This window comes from Chenopodium album, chromosome 20 (genome assembly GCF_948465745.1).
Source record: "Chenopodium album chromosome 20, dcCheAlbu1.1, whole genome shotgun sequence".
Classification (NCBI taxonomy): domain Eukaryota; kingdom Viridiplantae; phylum Streptophyta; class Magnoliopsida; order Caryophyllales; family Amaranthaceae; genus Chenopodium; species Chenopodium album.
The window spans coordinates 40,735,459-40,759,798 of record NC_137853.1 but is presented as its reverse complement, the minus strand read 5'-3'; the positions used below and the strand labels follow the sequence as shown (position 1 = coordinate 40,759,798).

Below are 24,340 nucleotides of genomic sequence, written 5' to 3'. Positions count from 1 at the left end.
GTCAAGGTGACCCTCTTTCACCATATTTATTCGTGATGTGCATGGAAAGATTTTATCAAGTGATTGAAGAATCGATTGTGAATAAATGGTGGAAGCCAATTAGAGCAAGTCGTGATGGCCCGTTGCTTTCCAATTTATTTTTCGCGGATGATATAATTCTTTTTGCGGAAGCAAGCGTGGAACAAGCTGATATTATTCGAAGCTGCTTGGAGAGATTCTGTCGAGCCTCTGGCCAGAAAGTAAGTCTCTCGAAATCAAGAGTTTATTTTTCGGCAAATATGGATAACAATGCTCAGAATGAAATAAGTGCTGCTCTTCAAATGGAGGCAACTCTGGATTTGGGTATGTATCTTGGCATGCCGACCCTCACAAGTCGTGTTACCAAAGACACTTTCAGCCATTTGTGCGAAAAAATAGATAGAAAGCTCTCGGGTTGGAAGACAAAATATCTCTCCCTTGCGGGGAGAATCACACTTGCAAAGTCGACCCTTTCAACCATGGCTTGTTATTCAATGCAGTCAGCCAAAATTCCGAGATCAATATGTGAAGACATTGATAGAAAAACAAGAAGGTTCATATGGGGTGGGAATGAAGACAAACGTGGAGTGCACCTCTTATCTTGGGAAGTCTTGCAACGTCCAAAAGAGAAAGGTGGAATTGGGATTTTCTCTGCAAAACAGGCCAATGCTACGTTCTTAACTAAGCTAGGTTGGCGAATTCTCTCTGAGCCTAATGCACTTTGATCAAGGGTCCTTCGAGCTAAATATTGCAAGGGGCGATGTGACCTTGATATGTTTGAACCCAAGGTTGGGATGTCAAATGTATGGAGTGGTATAACGTAGAATGCAAAGGTCTTGGGGGAGGGTGTGAAGATGGCAATTGGGAATGGAGAAAGAACTCTATTTTGGGACCATAAGTGGGCTACTAATGAACCTCTGAGCAACTTAGCAATTCAGCCTATTCCAGAAGAACTTTCAGCAGCCACAGTTGGGGAAATGTGGGAAACAGGACAGGGTTGGAGGTGGAATATAATAGCCCCTTATCTTGATCAAACTGTGTTAAAAAAAATTCAGAACTATGAGGTTCGTGATGATCCTTCAATAGGAGATCTTGTATACTGGAAAGATGGAGATAAAGGAAATTTTTCCATAAAATCAGCTATAAGTATTATGAAACATCATACTGATGTTTTGGATGATGACTGCTGGGATGTTGTGTGGAATGCTCCAGTTCAACAGAGGATTCGAGCCTTTATGTGGGTAGCTGTTCATGACCGTGTGCTGGGTAACTTGAATTTATTCAAGAGAAAGATGACAGACCATCCAAGATGCTATATTTGTGGTGCTGCAGAAGAGAGTACTCTACACATAATCAGAGACTGTCCTGTTGCAAAATTGGTGTGGAGGAAGACAGTAGATGATTCGATTAGCCATAGATTCTACCAAGGTAATATCAGAGAGTGGATTATGGAAAATGCAAAGGATGACAATATTGAAGGTAAAGAGTCTTGGCCAGTTTATTTTGGAGTCACTATATGGTGGATTTGGAGATGGAGAAACTGCTATGTTTATAATAGAAGGGATGAGATACCTCTTGATTTTGGAGCTTTTCTCCAAATTAGATATGATGAGGCAAAAAGAGCTTTGTGGGATGCAATTGATGGTGATACTAAGAAGAAAAGGTACAAAGTTCCTGCTAATATCACTTGGCATGCTCCTTCTTATGGTTGGTTTGTGTTGAACTGTGATGGAGCTCGTGTGCCATGAATGCCACCATAGCGTTATCAGAGGCGAAGTCAGGAAATAAAATTTAAGGGGGCCAAGACTTATACTACATATTAGGCAAAATAGTAATGTAATTGTATGTACTGCTTTTCTTATTGTAATTTTTTTTTTTTAATGTAGTGGTATTAATTAAATTTGACTAGTCCTCAAAAAAAAAAAAAAAATAAAAATAAAAATAAAAATTGACGGTAATTTTTACTAGTTAGTACTTCGTAGTTAATAAAAAAAATATAACTACTTAAGCTATGTAAATTAGGCAATTAAAATTATAGGGAAAATTATAAAAGTAAGGTTGAAATAAAAATAATAGGCAAAACTATAAAAGAAGCAAAAATGGGTTTTTTTTTTTTTAACAAAAAAGGCAATTGAGGCTTATGAGATTTGATCTTGGGTCTAGTATCGATAAGTCTACGCGTATAACCAGTTGAGCTAATAACTTAACATCTCTAGAATTATGCAGAAATTAACATTTTATACTATTTATTTAAGTGGGCCAAGTTTTAAAACAAAGGGGTTGGCGATTGGGCCAGGGGGGCCGGGCCTCTACCAGCCCCCCCTTTGGCTCTGCCCTTGGCCTTCATACGTGATTGTGTTTATTAAAGCGATAATTTTTATACGAAGTACTAAATATTTTTATCAAACTCAGATAAGTATTTTCTCATCATTAAAAGTTCATCTTATTTTAACTTTTTTTCTTTATAATAAAATACGGATAGTTACAATATTACTAATCTATTATCACTAATCTATAATTGGTTGTAATAACTCCCATTAATCGTATTGTATCTATTAAGATAATGACAATTTATGGAAAAAATCCATCAAAGTAAAATCAAATCAAATCCCACTCATAATAGGAAGGTAATGATACTCCAATTATCTATGACTTGTTTACATATTTAAATCATTCAGAGTATGAGATTTAAACTTAACTTATAATAGGCTAAAAAATATCCTATTATATAATACTTATGGCCTGTTTTGATTTATTGAACGGAATATTTTAAAAGAGGAGGAAATTAGAAACTGAACTAAACTGAAATAAATTGAAGAGAACAGACCCTCAGTATATAAAAATACTACGTAATATAGCATAAGGGTTCGAGGTAAATGGCTATCGTTTTAACTCTTTAAAGTTTAACCGTGTCAAAAGGGCCCAAAACTTGCTACGAGAAAAATACAATCCCTGGCTAGTCAGTCGTCACTAGTCTCGCACTCTCGCTCCTCCCTTTCGTATTGATCAGGTTCGTTGTTTTTTGTTTTTGTTTTTTTCTCAATTTTGATTAGGTTGATTTTTGTCCATTTAATTTCGTAATTTTCTTGATTTAGTTGAGTTTTAATACGATTTTTGTCATTGATTTCTACACTTTTGTCGTGGTACTGAGAATCTTTTGATGAATTTGTATGTTAATTTACACCATATACGTATCAATTTCCGATTTATACATGTTGAATCTTACTGAATTACATGTATATCTCATTGTGAATTTGATTTTTTTCGTGAATTTTCCCAGCAATTTGCTTTTGTTCAATTTTAATTGCATCTAATTTGATGATAGTTTTAGAATTGCTGAAAAATTGCTAAATTGCACTTTGATTAATTGATGAACCTTCTTGTCTTTTATAATTTGATGATAGTTTTTGAATTTTTTTATCTTGCAAACTCCTAATCTGCTGCAATGCTTTTCTTTCGAAAGAGAAAAATTGCTTTTTAATTAAATTTAATCAATTAGTTGATTTGGAGGCCGCTCTAGTTAATTTCCGTGGTAAACAAGTTTCGTCTGTCACAATGCAAGTGAATTTTGCCTATTTTTTACCAAAACTTACACTTTTGGCCCTCTATAAATGGAGATAAACTTGGATTTTCTCTTTGATTTAGTGATTTTTTAATCTATAATAAGACCAATTATTGAATTTATATTCAAGTGTAGGAAATAGTAATACAGTAGTATAACATTGGTTTAAAATTTATAATTCCTCATAATTATTTTAGGTGCAAAGAGGATGGAGGTTGATGGGATGAATGTGGCGGAGGCGGAGGCGGAGGCGGAGGCGGAGACAGGGAAGGGGATTAAGAGGAGGAGGTTAACACCCACATCCATATTGGAAGGTGCTAATAAGGATACTCTTATCTTGGTTCGTTTGAGTTATGGAGATATTAGATATGGCAATTTTAAGTGGTTTAAGGTTAACATCTCCAGCAGTTTGCTTGAAAAGCTTAAGCAACAACATTATTCATCATTGTCTTGTGCTAACATAGAATGTGACATTGATCCCAATTTCAATGGCCCTTTTGATATCCCAAAACCCATTCCATCCCCTACAATTGATAGAAATTTCAACCACTTGCCCTGCTGTGCTTCTATTGGACCTGTAATTTACGCCGTTGGTGGTGACAGAACTGCAATCGACGACACTGCCATACATAAGATCATCGGTGATGCCTTACGTCGTAATCACAAACCTCCACCCATCATTGAGCCTGTTTCTGGTGGCAAACCCTCTTATACCCGCCCTCCTAAAAACAATAACATTCATAATTCATCTCACCGCCTTCACTCTTTTGATTTCACCAAGCCTCACCTTCAGTGTGAGATCACTAAAAGTCCCCTTAATACTCCTCGCTACCTCCCCAAACTGCTTACCATGGATGGTAAGCTTTATGTTTTCGGCAGTTATGATTTTTCCGATGAGGAAGCTTGTTTTGGTGAGGTGTATGATCCTAGCATCGGATATTGGGTGCCTCTTCCAAAGCCTCCCTTTGGTAGGTTGCCCGACGATGAACTCATAGTTTTACCCATGCCCAAGTATGGGAGGCTTTTAGTGTTGGGATACTATTCCAAAACAGTGTACTTTTTTGACACACTCACATGGTATTGGCAACCTTACAACAATTGTCTTGATCTTGCTAGAAAACTCACCAGCTTTGGTGTTAGGCGTGGGACTGATGTTCTAATCTCTGAGTCCAATGCTGTTCTCTACTGGATCAGCCGGGGTGGGCGCTTATGTGCCTACAATTTGTTGGATGGCAAGCATTGTACTACAGTCTACTCTGGCTTTGATAGTGAATATGTAAGCCATGTTTTGTGGGACTACACTGCCCATCCTTTAGTGTTTCTATCCTTATCCAAAAATCTCTTTGCCATCATATGGTGCCAAAAATCCATGGATGAATGTGGTCGTCTGTCATCTTGCTTGAGTATCAAGATGTTGCATTTCAATACGAATATTGATACTGATTCTGATTCTGATGACAAAATTGAGCCCTTCTTGGCTGTTACTATGGGGACATGCCTGACTTATACGTTTCAGGACTTATGTGTCAATTTAATTGATGCTTACTTGATGTGAGTTTCTCTACATCCATCACTACACTCCCCCCTCCTAGCTTTTGTTAATGCGATATGAGTACTATATTTTCTGTTACCTTCTATGGAGTACTTTCATATATTGTGTTGGAATTAATGATATCAACCTTGCTCTGAATTGGTAGATTAAGTAGATTTATATTGGCTGTCTTTAGTTCTGTTAGGCTCCAAGACTACTGTAGGACATAGTGTTTGTAGGGAAATTGTTGTCCAAAACAAATAGACAATGAACATAAGAGAAAATTGGTAGAAAATATACTACGTAGTACAATTCTTCTTTTAAAGTGGGATTAGCAGTTTCAGTACTTGGCCTAAAATAATCTGGGGATTGGCTGCAATGCTTGTTCTGTCCATTATGTGACTTAGGGTCTTGGGCTGGTATGATTCATGTAAAAAAAAGTCATTGCTAAAGTTGGTTTTAGAAATTTTATAACTAGTCAATTTCTATGTCCTCATCTACTGCAATTAGAAGGCATAGTTGTCGCGTCACATATGAAGCCTGTGTATGATCCATTCCCCTGTTAAATTGACTGAAGAACATGTGAGAAATTGGGTTGTAGGGATAGAAATCTTTACATCATGCTTGAAGTGTCGGCTCTGCATGTTCTGTGGAATTGTTTGGCAAGGTAAGTTTGCTGGGGGATGAGCAAAAGCTATGTCAGAGTATTAATCTCTTTGAGTTCTCTTTAATTGGGCAGTTAGAGTACCAGATATAGTTAAAAAAAAAAAAAAAAAAACACTTTGTATGAAGCATGATATGCCTTGAAATGGACTTTTGCACTCTTCTACAGAAAATCTCTGCATGCTATTGTGCATTTCATTTCTCAGCTAGTATTGCTAACACTGGCATATGTTGTTTGTCCGTGAACTTGATTTTTTCTACCTGTCAGGGACTCGGGGATAAAGACCAAGGGAAGATATCAGCTCCGTAGCCGCTACCCCCGGTTAGCATAGCAAGCTGGCTGTTGGAGCATGTGAATTGTGAAACCATGGGAGTTGCTGCTAAGAGTTTCATGTTAAGCTGGTGTCTGAAGTTTATGTGTATGCATTATTTTTGACTATCTGAACTTCTGAAGTAAGACTGATTAGAAAACTATAGATACAGGGATGTAATGATAATATACATTGGAGATAAATCTAATAGTCCAACTATTGTAAATTTGTGATATTAGAACTTAGAAGGACAACTGGACAAGGAAGACAGGAAGTATTACCTTGCTATAGTCAAGATTTCCTGGCTGACCTTTTAGTTCACCAAGTATCTCACTTCGGTTTTTACAAGGGTTTGACAGTAAGAGTGTAAGACCCAATAGATCTTATACCAATATATTACCTCCGTTACATATTATTTGCAACAATTATATATTTTCCCTCTCTATTTTATGTCAAATCGCTGCAAATAATATGTAACAGAGGTGGTACCATGCCTTAGGTATGACATCAGGAAAGTATTCATAAAGTTTATCATGAACATCCTCAAAGCTTGTGGCCGAATCTTAGAGTATACCAATTAAAGGACAAATTAGATACATAAAGATTATAACTTACAATAAAGTGAAAAAAAAAAAAAAATTGATAAAAACAATGTATGGTGGAATCTATTACATACACTGGAAAAAAATTGTATCTCAATTATGACATCTGTTTTTATATAATGTAGAAAAAATTTTGATTAAAAAAAATACTACCACAATTTTTGGCGGGAAAATTTTCTACCACAATTTGACGTATCAGCAGCTGTTATTAGTTCAAGTCCTTAAGAATTAAAAGGGGGCTTGAACTAATAATTGGTCAAAATTTTTTTCCAAATACCCCTTAAAGATCCGGTAAAATGTATGTATAAAGTCTTGTTTTTGATCCATCTCCCAAAATAAAGGACCATAACACACAAAATATGAGAGGTATGTACCTACCAAATTAAAAATGATTTATTTGAACAAATTATGGGTTGCAATCGAATTTGACTCGAATTTGACTCGACTCGAGATATTAACGAGCACGAGTTAAGCAAGTTCTAGCTCGACTCGATAAGCTCGTGAGCAACTCGATAATATATTTTATATATAAATCAAATAAAGTATTAATTTATATCTTCCTTATAAACATATATTTTGTATGAAATTTTCCATCAATTTTTTTTACAAATTATATAATCCGATCCACTGTTAATTTGTTATAATACCACCGTTACATATTATTTGCAACGATTTGACATAAAGTAGAGAGGAAAAATGTCTAATCGTTGCAAATAATATGTAGCGGAGGTAGTATATATATTTTTTTCCCTCGACATTATCCCTCTTTATATACTTCGTATGTATTGTATATATTAAATTAAAATTCTGTTTCAAATCTTTGTTGTCTTTTATATTAAGAAAAACTAATTTATATGTAATAATGCAATTATTCTCATCCAAATTCAATAAAAAAAAATTATAAAGGACAAAATTATGATTTTTTTTTTTTTTTTTTACATTGTCTAATAGATGTATAAAGTTGCATTTAGTTACAACTATATTAAAACAAAGGCCGTTGAACCTAGAACTTAATTGACACATGTCAATGACACTTTGAGACTAAAGTAAATTGATTTGTTGAAAATTTATATTGAGACTAAATCAATGACACTTTGCATACTTTTTTTATGCATCATTAAGAGAATAAATAATATATGGTCAGTTATCTAATGCAATAAAGTTTAAGTGTTATATACCTCTTACATAATAAAATATACAATGTTTTTTTTTTTTTTTTTTTTTTTTTTTTTTTGTTTGGGTGTATATAACTATTGTAGTGCATGCATATTTCTGTCAATTATATCATTTATATAAGTTAATAATTTTAATTAACTGGTTAGATCACTATTTTAGAATTATCAAAAAGAAAAGTGCATCTTCATTCTTCACCTTTGAAAAACTAAGTCGAACCTATGTTATTAGCTGCATTAACTTATTATAATTTGTAAATTGAATAATAAAAAGTCATAAAGAATAAGTGATTTTACATTATTCTTCTTACATCCAGAGTATTTGTAAATTATACTATCATTTTATTCATTTACGGGTATATAGAAAAAGTCCTCATGTAGTACACCGTACACGTCACATGTTATATATGTATATAGCAACAAAAGGTGTTGAACGTAATTTTCACAACTTCAACCCGTCACTTTGGACCATCAAATGTATCATTATATACTGTCAAGCCCACCACCACTCATCAATAACACCAAATATATATTACTCAGTATATACGAGTATACTTAATTAATTAAGCTAATTGACATGCATTTATTGTAATATGTTTTCTTCGTTCTTTTTTATTTAACCCGCTTTGACTTTTACTCTATTCACTACCCTTTCTTTGATCGTCTTTTATGAATGATATGTAAGGAAAAATAGAGATCTTTTTGGATTCGTCTAAATAAGTACTATCATATATATTATACAACTTTTATAATTTTTACTTATGAAAAATTAAAGTTATTGATCGCTAAAGTTTTGCATTGACAAACGTGATATAAGAAACAGGTCAAGTTAAAAAAAACAGAGAAAGTAGTAATAAAAATTATAAACACAATACAAAATATATAGAAGCAATTCAAGCAACACATTTTTTTTTTATGAAAATTAAGGCAAGATATTAGGATATATACTTGCATTTTCTAAAGGGTTAATACTAATATATAAAAAAAAAAAAAAATCATATTCATATAATAACGTATGTGCATAAGAAATCATAAGATAAGCTAACGCATCTCGTTCCACTTGGATAAGGCGACCATATCTTCAAAGCCAGCTGAAGCAAATGCATAGTCAAATGCCTCAGGGCCTGTTCTGACTTCTGATTGACTGAACTGAACTGAACTTATTGGAACTGAACTAATGAACTGAACTGAATATTTTATGAGAGAAGGAAATTAAGAACTGAACTGAACTGAACTAAACCAAACTGAACTAAAAATAATTAAGCTGAATAGAATATACCCTCAGTTAACTGCCAACGCAACTAGTTTATTAATACTTATAGCAACTGACATTACACGTACCTATATACATTAATTTATATATGTTGTTCACTCTAAATTGTAAATTTGTAAGCATAAAAAAGATTATGAAAATTCTTCTTTCAAAAGAAAAAAAAATATGAAAATTCAATAGTAGTCGTTTGAAATATGACTACTATAATGTTCATAATTATATAGTTCATAATTGACATATATTTTCAAATAATAAATTAAATCATTTTATTTTTGTAATTTCTCGAAATATAATTATTTTAGGTTGGATTTAACTTTTTAAAAATTATACTTGCATCCTAGATATTAGGAGACTAGTTATGTCTATTTTATAATGTGAAAAAAAATAAACCGATCATATTAAAACTATATAATAATATGGTAGTCATATTTCAAATGATTACTATAGAATAAAAGACTAATAAAAATAAAATCAATAAAAGATTGAATCAGCATATTAATTAAGGAATATATACAATATAGCCATAGCTTTTACAATGGTGGCAAACATACTTAAAAAAAAAAGACATTTTCCACTCGTGAAAAACCTTCCAACTTTGTCGGGAAAAAAAAAAGAAAAGAAAAGAAAAACCTTCCAACAAATTGTACATACAAGATATTACATCATCCAACACGTTTTGTGTGTGGCTGGCCACATTGTTTGACCGCTTGTAAAAAAATAAAGTAATCCTTATAATACTTACCGAGTAACCCCTGTAATACTAACCGAGTAACCCTAACGAAGCAACCGTCTGAAAACTGATCGGGCAATTACCACTATAACACTAACGAAGTAACCCCTGTTATCCACATATAAGAATTTGTGTAAAAAAAACTAGTTCAATTAAGTTCTGGTAAGTTCAATTGAGAAAACAAGTTCTTTTAAGAGACACCCAAGTACAAATTACAACTAAAATAAGTTTAAATAATGTCTAATAAATTTAGATAAGTTCACGAAAGTTCATATAAGTTACTTAAAAAAAAAGTTCAGATATGATAAGATAAGTTCAGATAAGTGAAAATTTGATAAACAGAATACACACCCTAAGTCGATCAATCAATAACCATTAATAATTAATTAATTAGTAATAGATATATTTACTTACTACTCCCAACATAAATATTCTCATTTCTAACATTGACTTAATGACTTAACACTTGATACATGCATGCATGTGATATTTAGTCATATTTTTCAAAATCATTTATTTTTTAATAAAATAAATAAAAAATGTGTTAAAAAACTCATGGAATGGAACTAACATAGGGAGTACTTGAGTATTTCGTATTATTTTTAAATAAAATTTAGTTCTCGACTTAGTTTTAGCTAATTAGATCCCTATGCTAAGATGTGGAGGTTGATTAGGCTAAGGGCATCATCAGATTCACCACCCTAATTCCTCATACAATTGTATCAAATTTTAAGGTAATTTGATTGTAACTTGTAAGTCGTAGATAGGCTGAAAAATCCTAATATAAGGGCCTCGTTTGATTTACTGAACTGAACTGAACTGATTGGAGTTGAACTAAATTGAATATTTTATAAGAGGAGGATATTAAATTAGAAACCGAACTGAACTGAAGTGAACTAAACTGAACTGAGCTTAAATTGAAGAGAACTGACCCTAAAATCTATCTATTATATCATTTGTTTGGGAAATAAGATAAATACAACCAAAATCCTCGTATAGCACACGTCACAGGTTATTAATTGTATATGGTGTACACGTAATATATATACTTTATAATTATTGATTTACATAATTATTTTTTTTTGACACATAGATTTATATAATTATAGCAACAAAAAAAGCATGAAATTTTATAACACTAAACTCCCATATATGGGGTCCAATGGTCCATGGTTCATGTTCCTCCTAATTGAAAACATTTTATAAGTATTTTAATAAAAGGCACATAAATCAAGGTGTTGAACGTAATTTAGACATCTTCAACCCGTCACTTTGGACCGTCAAATTTTTCATTAATCGCTTTCAAGCCCGCCACCACTCACTAGCATAAATTATTATTTGCCACCAAATTATTCAACTATATAAATATATGTATTTGGCCTCGTACATAATACATAGTCTTCAATAATAACTCTTCATGCATCCTTAGTTCATATATATATATATGCACACAACATCTACATAAATTTGAAAAAACGTACTTGTACAATTCAAAAAAAATGGAAGGTGACAATAACAACAAAGGTAATACCGCTTCTAAGTATAGAGGTGTTCGAAGGCGGCCATGGGGGAAGTTCGCGGCAGAGATACGTGATCCTAAGAGAAATGGTGCTCGTTTGTGGCTTGGCACGTTTGACACGGCCGAGGAGGCGGCTCGTGCTTACGATAGGGCGGCTTTTGCCTTGAGAGGTCACCTTGCAATACTCAATTTCCCTAATGAACAACACAATCATTCTAATGATAGTAGTAGTTCTAGTAGTGTTTTTGGTAGAGGAAGCTCTTCTTCTTCGACGTTTTCTAGAGAGCAAGAGGATCAAAAGCAAGTTATTGAGTTTGAGTACGTGGATAATAATGTGTTAGAGGAGCTTCTTGATGCACAACATGATCTAGTAGGGAGATTTAATCAATAAGTAGTAGATTTTTCCTACTTAAATTAGCATGTTTTTTTATTATCCTCCTTTTTTTTTTTTTTTTTTTTTTTTTTTTTTTTTTTGTGGGGTATCCATCATAAATAATCGATCTACGTCAAGTTAATGCAGTATATCACTACTTTTTAATAATCTACTTTCTTTAATTTCTAGGACAAAATAACGAATGCAAACGAACTCTTTGCTCTCATTTGGTTGTCTCAACCATGCATATATATGATGATTTCATAACTAAACGAATTCTACTATAGGCTCTTAGATTGTTACTCCGTATTTGACCTAAAGCATATACATATACGTACATGTATACTTTTCAAGCTTCTAATATGTACATATATATGCTCACATGTTTTAATTAGTTGGTTATTCTTCTTTGATTGCTCAAATCGATATAAATATAAGTCACGTTGACAGACGATGTAATCTGAATCAATAACGAGACAACTATATTAAATCGACTTGAATGTAATAAATTGAGCACCAACAACCTTCATATATATATTACTCTGCCGTGTTTAATTTATATTCTCACTCGATACATACTCTATAATAATGAAATTGTAAAATTGGGAACATACAAATTTGTGCAATGCATGGTAAGAAGCCGGGTAAAAATAATAATAGCAACAATGCAAAACGATGATGAGTCCAACTTCGCCATAATAATTTCCAAATTCATTTCAAAGGCTATATTCTTCCATTCCTAGCTAAGCTAGTTGTATGAAAATGATATGAAGTAGAAAAAAACTTCATCTCATATTAGTCTTTGGGCCTTAAAATGTACTACGTAGTACGTATTATGGAGCCGCCCATAGTACGTGTTAATTCATTAATTTCTTAGCTTAGTTGTAGTTAATTGGTGTGTTCAAGTAAGCAAATAATATAAGGACTACTGAAGTACGACTGTACATATATAGTATTTTGCCCTATAGCTCAAAGTTGTTTACTTTTGTTATACGGAGTATATGTTACTTGAGTAATTTCTAAAGCACAACTTAAGTGCACCGTACCATCATACATGCTATATGCCTATATCATCATATATATGACTCATACTTCGTAATAAACACTATTGAATTACTATTGATCGTACTAGCGTAGTCACACACTCACACTTCATTCATACTAATTAAGTATGGAGTAAATTTTATCTTTATCTATTCATATAGGACATATGCTTGTAATAATATATACACTCCGTAAATGTATATACATACGTACAAAATCTAATATGAAGTCCCATAAATTCGTATGTCAATCAACACTTCACATCTCCTTCAACTCTTCAAGTGCTAAATAGGAGCCTAAGACTCAATTATGTAGTTGATTCAAATCATGAACATAAAGCATATACGATCTTTTTTATTCTACATGTAATAACAATTACAAAGAAGATGAAAATTAATTTGAAATATTCCTCATATTGTTAAGTGTAGTACGTGCTTATTTCAAATAAAAATAGGTGTATCAAATATCAATACAGTTTTTTTTATAACAAATACAGAGTATTCAGTTTCCCTGGCTACAAGTTCTTGACTGTAATTTGTTCAATTAATGTCCCAAATATTAGATATCCATATAAGTTATTGTACTGCCAGAAGACTCTCTCATAAAATCTTAGGTCATCTTCCTTAACGTTTTCTTCGTTATAGACTTGTAGCAAAATGGATTGGTTGACTACTTGACTCATTACTTCTTTAGAATCTTTATATTGATATATGTACTTCATAGTTTCATATTCTTTGAAAAAAAGGTGTTCATACGAACACAATATAATGTAAGGTGCACTGGTCGTATTTTTTAATGTAAAATAATAAAATTAGTACAAGTTATGACATATTTTATGTTTATAGGTCACATAACTATAATAAGAATAAAAAGATGTATATCAGCTATTAAGGATGTGATTGCTGTCGAATTTAACTTGGCTTTTAGTAAAAGTTAGTGACTTTCGTTTGTTTACCTCGATAAAAAAAGGGTATCAAAGTCCTTTTAATGAATTTAAAATTATATATCTATAATTTGAGATTGTACGCAGCTGAAAATTTAGCCAACATGCCTTTTATTTGTTATGGCATAAAATTCAAATGATGAGTCAACTTATAGAAAATCTTAGGTTGCGATGAATGAAGCATATATGCATGCGAGAGAGAAGTGAGTGTTGAATTGTCAATTCAGCCTAATACTTCATCATACTTGGCCTATAATTTCCAAAACTTGTAGTCTTATCAAACTTTGAAAATTATGAAAATGATGGCACAAAGTAAATTAAAGTGAGAGGTGCATCTTTAAGTTATGCAATCGTATATCTTTAAAGGTCCTTGTTCATCTAAATACTTCATATATACATTATTTAACAATAATTTCATATAATTTGATTGACTATAGTTTTAACTTATATGAACATAGATTACTAGATTTACACTTTTTCTCGACTCATGAAGTTTTGTACTTTATATTACATATATAACTTTAAAAGATGAGTTTGTGGTGAAAAAACCTTTTAAATTATCATTTAAGTTGAGTATGATTCAATTAAGTTAATTTTTAAATTTTGAGTCCTATGTAAGTTATGAGACATTTATTTCATTATCATCTAATTAAGATATTTCAAACTCCGAACATAATAAAGCATTGTGTAGTTGTATACACACCTAATTATTACTTTCTTTGTCTTATTGTTGTTTTATTAGAACTTTTATATATTTCAAATTTTCAACTTATAACTTTGACCATGTATCTTTAGCCTCCATTAGTAAAGAGTATAAAAGTGAGTAAATTTTTTTTTGACAAGATAAAAGTTAGTATTTTGGTAATGTACAATGAGCCAAATGCCATGGCATTTTACATGACTTTGCATCATTCTTTTAAAGTGGAGTCTTTCAAACTATGCTGTTATTTTTTTCCCCGAGTTGGATTAAACAATTAATGTACGTAATGCTCCGTACAAGATTTCACGAGTAATCCATTTAGAATCTAGATTAATTTCGATCTCAATATTATAAATCTAACAATAATAATTAAGTATTGTAATTCGTATCATAGATGAAGAAAACTCCCACATATGGAGACATCATTCTTAGAGAATATCAACTACTCTACAATTCTAGTTAAGGACTTACCAAAATAAAATATATAGTGACGATCCAAAGAAAGCTATAACCTTTAATTTGTAAGTAGAGAACAAGAGAAGAGAGGAAAAAAAAACACAATTTGATTAATATCATTTTATGTCAAATTAAATATCTATTATACTCTCACTCCTAAAAAAATGATTTCAATATAATGACCTATATATTATATGCTTTCCGTTGATACATGATCCAATACTCCATTGTTGATGTAGTAATAGAAAAACACAAATTAAATTTTATCTAATCCGAAATAAAATTAACATACAATTTACACCAAGTGTTTTCTGAGAGTGAAGGATAGCTCAAGTGGTTACAGCTTCCCTCCCGGTTCCAAAAGATCTTGGGATCGATTCTCATCATCCGCCCTTGTGGCTCTCTAAATACACAAAAAAAAAAAAAAAAAAAAAAAAACACCAAGTGTTTTCTAGTGACCTAAATAAATTTTCACCTTTCAAAAGTAATTTTCTTTACTACTCGTATTAGGTATGACATGCGTCAAAGGACCAAATGGTGTTATTAATTTTGATATTTGATTAAGCCATAAAAGTCAAGCGGTCCAATGGTGAAAAGTAAACCTTTGGAAACAATAATTTTTGTTGACAAATTGAAAAAGTCATTAAGAAAGTCAATGATGTTGTGGATGATGTTCGAAGTACTATAACGACCACGAGGAGGAGGAACTAACCTCGTAACAGTATAAATAGCCTCAAAATAGAGATTGCTAATTTTCTAACTTTCTCACCCTATTGGACACCAATACTTAAAAAGGAGTTTTTTTTTTTTTTTTATTTTATTTTATTTTTTATAAAAAAAATCTAAAAATTAACTTGCGTGTATTTGTGTATAATTGGTTTTACCCGTAACACAATCCGTTACATTAGGAATTTCCCTCGTAAAATGACATCCTAATAATATTTAATTTTTCTTATTTTTTTAATAAATAAATAACACAATCCAATCGAGTCTTTCTTATTACATTTTACGAATCAGATTCTTATAGGTACCCGTTTCTACTCGACAATAATGTTTCACTCCATAGTAAATAAGAATCATGGCAAGTGGGACATCGAATTTATAGAGCATAAGGAAGAGAACTGAATATCACACATTAGTCAAAACTAGCATTATATTGACAAGCACACACCTATCTAGAGTATCATTCATCAACATTGAGGGGAGTATATCACTATGGTCTATATCGTATATACATGCCTTTAAGTTGAAGTAATGATAATGCTTAATACTACGAGTAATAATTTGTAAAAGATGGTATTCCCTCCGTCCCTAAATTACATTCCTGTTTCTCTCTATTATGTGAGGAATAAATGCTAGAAATAGGAATGTAATTTAGCAACGGAGGGAGTACGTGAATTTTGTCATATACTTTCAATGGACTACAAATCGTCATTTCATTAGCAAATTCTAATCTATTCCATTTCATTAATTTCTTGACCTATCTTAGGCTATAGATATTATTCAAAAGTATATTGGGGAAAAACGAACAATGTACTCATTAAACAATAAACTTATTATTAGAGATAAAATTGATACGTAGTACCGTATATTTTAATCTTCGATCTCTAGTGGGTAGGTAAATTGTAGCATAATTCTAATACCACTCCACCAAGTTAATGACATTGCTTGGTTATAAAGGTTTAGTCAAACAAGAATTTCCTCAAAAATGATTAAATACAAATAAATTACAGTGATAATGTTATTAGATGATCACATACTAGATAATTATGCAAGTTCAATCTAATTCAATCCAAATTTATTGATATGAATTAAAATGAAAAGATTTTCACCAAAAAAATAAAATTAAAATCCAAAGATTTTAGACTATAGATTCTAACTCTAGTTTTCTTTTGAACTGAACTAGAACTCAATTTAATGGAGTACAATTCTAATTTTAAATTCATAGTTTAAAGATTTAATACAATATAATATATACTATTTTATTTATTTATAATTTATATTATTCTATAGTATATACAATATATGAAAATAATCAAATATAGAATTTTAAATATTCAAAATGGGCCAAAAATGTTACGAAGTGTTAGCTTAACACGGAGCAGCTTCTACCTTTGCTATGATTTGCTTTAAAAAAACAGTTGGCCCAAAATAGGTTAGCTTTGTAACAAATTTGGACCAAATTGGACATGATTTGAACTTCGAGTTCGTTTGAAATGAAGAGAGCAATTTATGGAGTGATTGGTTGTAAGTTTGTAACATGTAAACTACTCTGTAAACAACACTACAATATTGACGTTTATAATTTTCTTCATCAAATTCACATAAATTATCTTGCTAATCATTATAATCATATTAAGATGTCAACTACACCCTTCACTTATCTTCATAGATTCCAGCTCCTGCAATAGTCTTACTTCTTATCATCAGTGATGTCGCGTTTTTTACTTTCCCGAACAAGCTTGATTTCTTTGGAAATTAAGGACAGCCCAAACTAAATGCCAAAGACCAATCTCAGGCCAAAGCGCAGAGGGGCTATACAGAATGGAGTGTGCACTCTGCCAGATAAGAAAATTGCTCAAGCGTTTTTCTCCAGAAGTCCGAACCACAATATCAGGATTAGGAGCAACTTTCATATACATATGCTTCTCAACATCCATCAAACTTATTGAGTTTTTCTTTGTCGTGTGCCCATTGCCAGTATAATTGGTTAACCCATATGCTGCACCACATGAATCTAGTATTCTAAGTTCATCCCATTTCTCTTCACAAGATTGTTGAACAGCATTCATAATCTCATTGGTAGAAGTGTAAGCAATGCAAATTGAGAGCACGGCTTTGGAATTTCCAGCAGTGGCTGCCATAGCCTTCTCAGCAGCCAACCTTACCGAGTCATCTAGTAGCCTCAAGTCCCCGATAAAATGAACTCTAACTCCATATTGGTTAACAATGCTATCTACTTTTAACAAGCTTTCAATCTTCTCCTGTATAAGCTCCATCAAAAACTTCACTTCCTCAGGACGTCTTTTAAAATTATCGATACTGAAGGCATATACAGTTATATATTTCACTTCCAGCTCATAACAGTACTTAAGCATGGACATTAGAGTAGTAAAGCCTAAGTTATGTCCTGCTCCTTCCTCTAATTTCAATCTCCTAGAATATCTTCGGTTTCCATCCATAATGAAAGCAATATGATCAGGGATTGGTCCCATTGAAAGGACACCAAACAAGCATCTCCGTGCAATATTACCCAAGTTACTCGTTAGTGAGTCTTGGTTTTCTTTGTGATCCATCATACCAATATTTCAAGAGCTGTAATTTGTAAAAAAATGATTCGTCTGCAATAAATCATTGTAACATGAATAACTTAACATGAAAACAACTACTCTGTATTAACTTTTTTAGTTCATGGAATATCAGATAGGAGTTAGACAAAGTCATAAAGTACTACGGAGTACATCACCCACATTATAACATTTCAAACAAAATCTCCTAAAAAAGCTCTCCAATATGTCATGACAAATGACAATTGTGCCAGTCAAGTATCAAGTTTTGAAAATCAACGCCCTTTATTTTCCAGACGGTCTTTGTGGAAAGTCATGCTAACTAGGTTCATAAGATCTTCATTGAATATATTCTCTCCACACTATACCCTATATCCTTAATATCTAGATGAATATCAATCAATTTTTTCCCTTTTCATGAGGTCTTACGGATAGTTAAAGACATCAAATTGACTTAGCCTCTCCATTGATGGGGCTTTAAAACTCAGTTCCACCTTAGTCAGTTTGATGGCTATTTGTGCTTTTGTTGAGTAAGAAGAGGTATTGATAAAAGTTCAAAAATTCGATTAAATTTGTTGTTGAAATAATATCCCAAGAACACATTTTGCAAACATATATTCACCAGCTAAATTAAAAAAAAGAAAAAAAATCAATCTACGACCATCTTTTCTTTAATTCAATCTGATGTTATATCACCAAATTTGACTTCATACTCACCTCAAATTAATCTATTTGAATGGATTAAACACCCAAGAAGCATTAAACCCCCTATCAAGCCCCATTCCACTTAAAATTGACTTTAATTAAATGTGTTGCAATACAATCCCAAGAACATCATTTTGCAAGCAATTAAAACAACCCAATTCCCTTAAAAATCAACAACATCCCACATCGATACGATCTTAGTACCTCCACCACCACCAGCCAACACACGTATTCAAAGTCGAAAACTTTCAATGTCAATCATATATACAGTTTCATTCTACTACTATCACATAAGAAGTAGTAACAATTAAGGTGATAAATCTCATGGATGTTAAATAAAATGTAAATCAATAAATCTTTCACCTAAAAACTGCACATGGATTCCAAATCAACCCGAAACTCGAAAAATCATAGTATATCAGTCACTCCAACGTTATAGTGTAGCAATATCCAAACAATAGACTTAGAATCCTTTCAAATAATAATCAAATAATTCATCCAAACATTACATAATCCAAAATCAAATTCGATTCATAATTCAATAAATTTGAATCCAATAACAAAAAAAAATCAGGTAAATTGAAGGAAGATAAACTAACCTTAGTCTTCCTGCTTCACTGAATCACAGTCAACTCCAATGGTAGTGCCCAACACTTGAATTTTCAAAACTTCAGATCTCAAATTGGATACTACTATCATTAACAACAAAATATAATTAGAAGACAAACTGAATACATTATTAATCCCTAATTATTAGGATAATCCAATCGAATATGGATTAATTAAGCAAGAAATCAATGACTAATATAATCAAACTCTAGTAATTAAACAAAATTGAGATACCTTAAACAGCCAAACAGTGCTGCTGGTACTGCCGGCCTGCCATCTACGGTCGCCGATGAACGAGGAGAGAGAAAGCGGATCTCGAACGAAGGAGAAGGGGAACAATCGGTCAAAGATTTTTTCTTTTTTTGATCTAATTATTGACATTTGTTTTTTAATTTTGCTTTATGATTTTAGGGTATGCAATATAATTGATGAAAATCTATAAATAAATGAAAAGGCCGCACCACCATGCGGCCAGGATTATTTATGTAGGGGTTATTTGTTTGGTCAAGGGTTAATTGATTAGAGATTGGTCGGCTGGTTAGGGGTTATCCTCACACAGAAAAACGTGCAAACAGATTGAGGAACCCCATAATAAGTAATCGTTGATCAACTGAGAACCCCTAAATAAGTAACCCAGGTCACACAGTGTGGTCATCCAAAGAAAAAAAAAAACACTACCCCGGTCACACAAATTACAATGTGGTCATCCACATAAAAAAAACATCGTGTTTGTAAGAAAATAAAGTGCCACTTAATTTATTTTGAAGATTTAATTGAAGTCCAATTTTGTTCTTTCCTGAATTCTGATAAACAAGTGAAACCCCAAGGACAGAGTACATATATGTTGAATTGTTGATCATGGGTGTCAAAGGCCAATATTTATATAATTGACTTAACAATGATCAAAACGGAATGTTAGTACAAATTAATTCCACTTTGAAGGAGGGGTGGATGAGATTCGAACTCGTGACCTTTGTGTCACGTTGGCTCTTGATACCATGTTAAAGGACCAACTCAACCAAAAGCTTAAGCTGATGGTTGAGGCCCAGGAATATGTTTTATACTCTATCACAGAACATGTATTGTTATTTATTAAACGGAGTAATTACATACTCCATATGTTTGTTCGTCTAATAAGCTACGGGTAAATTGATCTTATTATTACAACAAAGTACTAAACATACGATGTATAAGGTTACTTAATTAACATCTTCCTTTTTTTCCAAATAAGATGTTCTGAACATTTGAATGAAGTCTGCATATTGAACGCCCTCATAAAGTTGAGGATTTTTTGCATCAACAAGAGCTTTAGCAGGTTCTACAATGCACTTTCGTATTGGCTCGATGAATGATGCTACTGTAAATCAATCTTCATCCTTGTTTGTTACTACTCAATGCTCCACGCTACGCAGCTTTCCATTGCTAACAATCTGCAACAAATTGCATATGAACTAGATCATTTTAATATCTTCACTAAATAATCTAAAATCCAACAATAATTCCTAGGAATTCTACATTCTTAGTATATTGGTAGGATGTTACGTCGTCTATCTATAAGATGTTACATGGTCTAGGCGTCTAGCACATTGAACAGATTTGTGGAACATGTAAACTAAATTTATGTCCTTGATTGCGCTAACATTAATATGATGAATAAGTCAAATTATACTTGTTTGATTTTAAGTTAAAAGGAGAATATAATGCTGCTAATCAGAGTTTTATTAATCCATCGTGCAACAATAATGAATTTATGTGTAATTTTATGCAATTATTTTATATTCTCATGTGAATGTCTTGGTTAATATGGTGAATTTTTTAGGCATATGTTTCACTAGTGTGTAGTGACTAATGTTGGTCATTGGAATAGGTTAATTGATTTGGCCGAGCTATAAAGTGGGACACTGTACAGAGAAAATTAAAATATGTTTAATAATAGTTACAACTTACAAGTTTCGGCTCTAGCCTACATACCACGTCTACTCTCATTACTTTTTATATAGACGGTAATAAAAATTAAAGAAGACGTACACATTAACACAAGTTGAAATCACTCGTGAATATTATTTAACCAAAGACATTAAAAATTACCTGTAATTGGAATCCAATATTGACAACAAATGCTTGAGGAATTGCTTCAACACCAATCCATTTGCCATCCTTTAATACTTGAAGTCCTGGGACATTCCCTTGATCAACGAAAGTAATAAGGCCAGGATCACTATGTTTCCTGGTTCCCATGGTTAAGCTAGGATCAGGGCATGGTGGATAATGGTGAACGGCCATAACATGATTCTCACTCAATTCGTTAGCGAGGTACCCCGGTTCGAGCCCTAGTCCTTCGCTTATGAGCTCCAATAATCCTGATCCTAGCTTCCTAACTTCGCGTGCATACTCCCCAACAACCTCCCTGAAATTATTTTACATATAGTTTATCACTTATAGCCGCACACATAAATATATAGTTGTGTGAATCTGATTTGAAGAATTTATCATCACAAGATTCACAGCGCACTATTGAATCATACCGGGTAGGTATGATAGATATATTACCAATTTAATTATTACCGTGGTCCATGCACATTCATTCACGTGTCGCATAATAAGAAATTAAAGTAAATCTAGGTTTGAACTTATAATTTAATTTCTATGATTCAAGAACTTGTACATATGTAGGTGTTAAGTCCATTACCTGCATCTAGTAGGTTTTTCGGGCCAAGATTTGATGCATTCTTCTAAAGGAGTACACAAAAACCTTACAGAATCACGCCAATTGTGAATATCTTCTTTATCATAATCAATATTGCTCGTGTAAACTATGCATTTCTTACTAATATTCGATAAATAAAATTTCAATATTTCCTCCTTTGGAAGCTCAAAAAATTCCTTAAAAATTTCTCTCGTCTCATCAATCACTTTTCTCGGCACTCCATGATTAATCACCTGCATAACATATAGGTACCAAGTTACACACACTCACCCCAATATAAATATGTGTTTGGTTACAAATTTAGTTCTGACCCATGATCACATCTAATTCAAATAACAAACGACCTTAACAAAGAAATTAAATAAGGCTTGTATTACAAACCTGAAAAAATCCGAACTCTTTGCTAGCCTCTATGATCTTTTGAATTGTTTCTTTACGATTCTCTCCCTCGGCTTTGCCTAGATCAATGACCGGAACATTCTTAGACGTCGGAACAACTTGTTTTCCCGGCCTTTTGCCCGGTGGAAACACATAACTTTCAGGCAACGTTGTGCCATCTGACCAGCTAGAAACAAAATTCTCCATCATTTAGTTTGTTAGCTTTTGAATCTTAGAGAGTGAGCTTCTTGTAGTGTCTTATAACAAATTATAGTTGAACCTACAATTTTAGAAACATTTACAATATAGTCATTAAATCACAAAGGGGACAATATGACCAAAATCACACGTAGTAACAAGTCACTCTTAGATTATAAGTGCTTATTGGATTGATGACTAAATTCCGTAGATGAGTAGATCCTTATATTATATATAGATTAAAACAAGGTCGCGTACTAATGTAAACTTAATTAAACTACATCTAGTATATCATTTAAATTGATAACCATTACTCATACACGTTTGTATCTTACTCCTATTGGTGATAATCAATATTAAAAACTTGCTAATTCAGTATAACTTTCGTGACTGTGCTAAACAAAATGATCTCTAAATCTAGAAAGTAATAGCATGTAGTAGTACTTAATAAGATAAGTAATAAATCAAAGATATCAAACATACCAAATAAGATCCTTTGTCAAAAATCAAAAAAAAAAAAAAAAAAAAAAAAAAAAGATCCTTTGTCTAGAAGAAATATTGATCAAATCCTATATCAAGAAAGAAATGAAATTAACCAATTTTGTAAAATTGAAATAAATGAATATGTAGTTACCTGGAATTTCTTGTTTGAAAGTCTTTGATATGATGAAGAAAGGAGATAACTCTGAAAATATAGGCTTACTAAATAATGACTTCTTGAGTGGTAATAATGGCATACAAGCAAGTATTATATTTGTAATGGATAAATTACAATAATAAGTTTCTATTATTTTATATTAATGCCCATATCCATATACAGCTGTACTATAATGGAGTTTATTTTATTCAATCCTATTTCTATTTTTAAGCCTTTATTTCGTGGGACTTTTGTCTTTTCTAGCTTGTATGGTGACTGGTGAGGGTTTTGTTTATGCACCGCAAGTCCGCAAGATACGTACATGTATTAGTGTATTATGTGTATATAATTCATACGATGTTGGGGCCTGTTTCATTCGGCTTAATTTTTGTTCATTTCAATTCAACCCTAATCAGTCGATAGTACATAGTGATTTCGAAATTTAAAATTGAGGATATTAGATTTTCTTAGATGCAAGCCACTTGTATAATTTTTTTTTTCTACTTTTAGTTGGTAAACGTGTAAGAAGTAGTACTATTGATTTATTGAAGGCCTAAACTCGAATTTCTATCAAGATATATCATTAGGTTTCTTCTTGTTCATCATTGTTTGAAAATGTAAATTTAGATTAACTAGGGTAGCTAACGCGCGCGATGCGCGCGCATAGCTAGTCATATCTAGTTACTCTTTTAGCTTTATCTTAAAATCACAAATTTAGTTATTGGCAAAATTAGTGACAAAAAAATATGTACACAACTATGTTTATGAGTATAAATATCCAAGACAACTAACATTAATGCATGAAAGCAAATAAGTACGTAATTAAATATTTTAGAGGGTATAATTGTCCAAATACTATTCATTAAAAAAACTTGTACATATTAATAAGGGTATATATGTAAATGCACATTTTAAAGGGTAT

The 24,340-nt window shown here is 32.1% G+C and overlaps 1 protein-coding gene and 3 pseudogenes across 4 annotated transcripts; 2 read left to right on the top strand and 2 right to left on the bottom strand.

Annotated features, from left to right (window-relative positions):
- Positions 1-3,786: 3,786 nt before the first annotated feature.
- LOC145599017 (uncharacterized) lies at positions 3,787-6,484 on the top strand. The gene is made up of 2 exons (XM_081655428.1): positions 3,787-5,131; positions 6,043-6,484. The coding sequence occupies exons 1-2, from the start codon at positions 3,789-3,791 to the stop codon at positions 6,104-6,106; spliced, it is 1,407 nt and encodes a 468-aa protein (XP_081511554.1). The 5' UTR covers positions 3,787-3,788; the 3' UTR covers positions 6,107-6,484.
- Positions 6,485-11,361: 4,877 nt separating this feature from the next.
- LOC145597254 (ethylene-responsive transcription factor ERF098 pseudogene) lies at positions 11,362-11,772 on the top strand (annotated as a pseudogene).
- Positions 11,773-17,172: 5,400 nt separating this feature from the next.
- LOC145598746 (dehydrodolichyl diphosphate synthase CPT3 pseudogene) lies at positions 17,173-19,892 on the bottom strand (annotated as a pseudogene). 2 transcript variants are annotated; one of them, XR_014103604.1, is made up of 3 exons: positions 19,733-19,892; positions 19,489-19,581; positions 17,173-18,238 (listed from the first exon to the last, which is right to left on the bottom strand). The product of XR_014103604.1 is annotated as a dehydrodolichyl diphosphate synthase CPT3 pseudogene, transcript variant X2 (transcript). The 2 variants fall into 2 exon arrangements; XR_014103603.1 differs by having other exon boundaries at positions 19,489-19,578.
- A 753-nt stretch (positions 19,893-20,645) lies between these two features.
- On the bottom strand, positions 20,646-23,582 carry LOC145599468 (hyoscyamine 6-dioxygenase-like; annotated as a pseudogene). The gene is made up of 5 exons (XR_014103765.1): positions 23,416-23,582; positions 22,587-22,863; positions 22,188-22,438; positions 21,587-21,905; positions 20,646-20,928 (listed from the first exon to the last, which is right to left on the bottom strand). The product of XR_014103765.1 is annotated as a hyoscyamine 6-dioxygenase-like (transcript).
- Between the last annotated feature and the right edge of the window lie 758 nt (positions 23,583-24,340).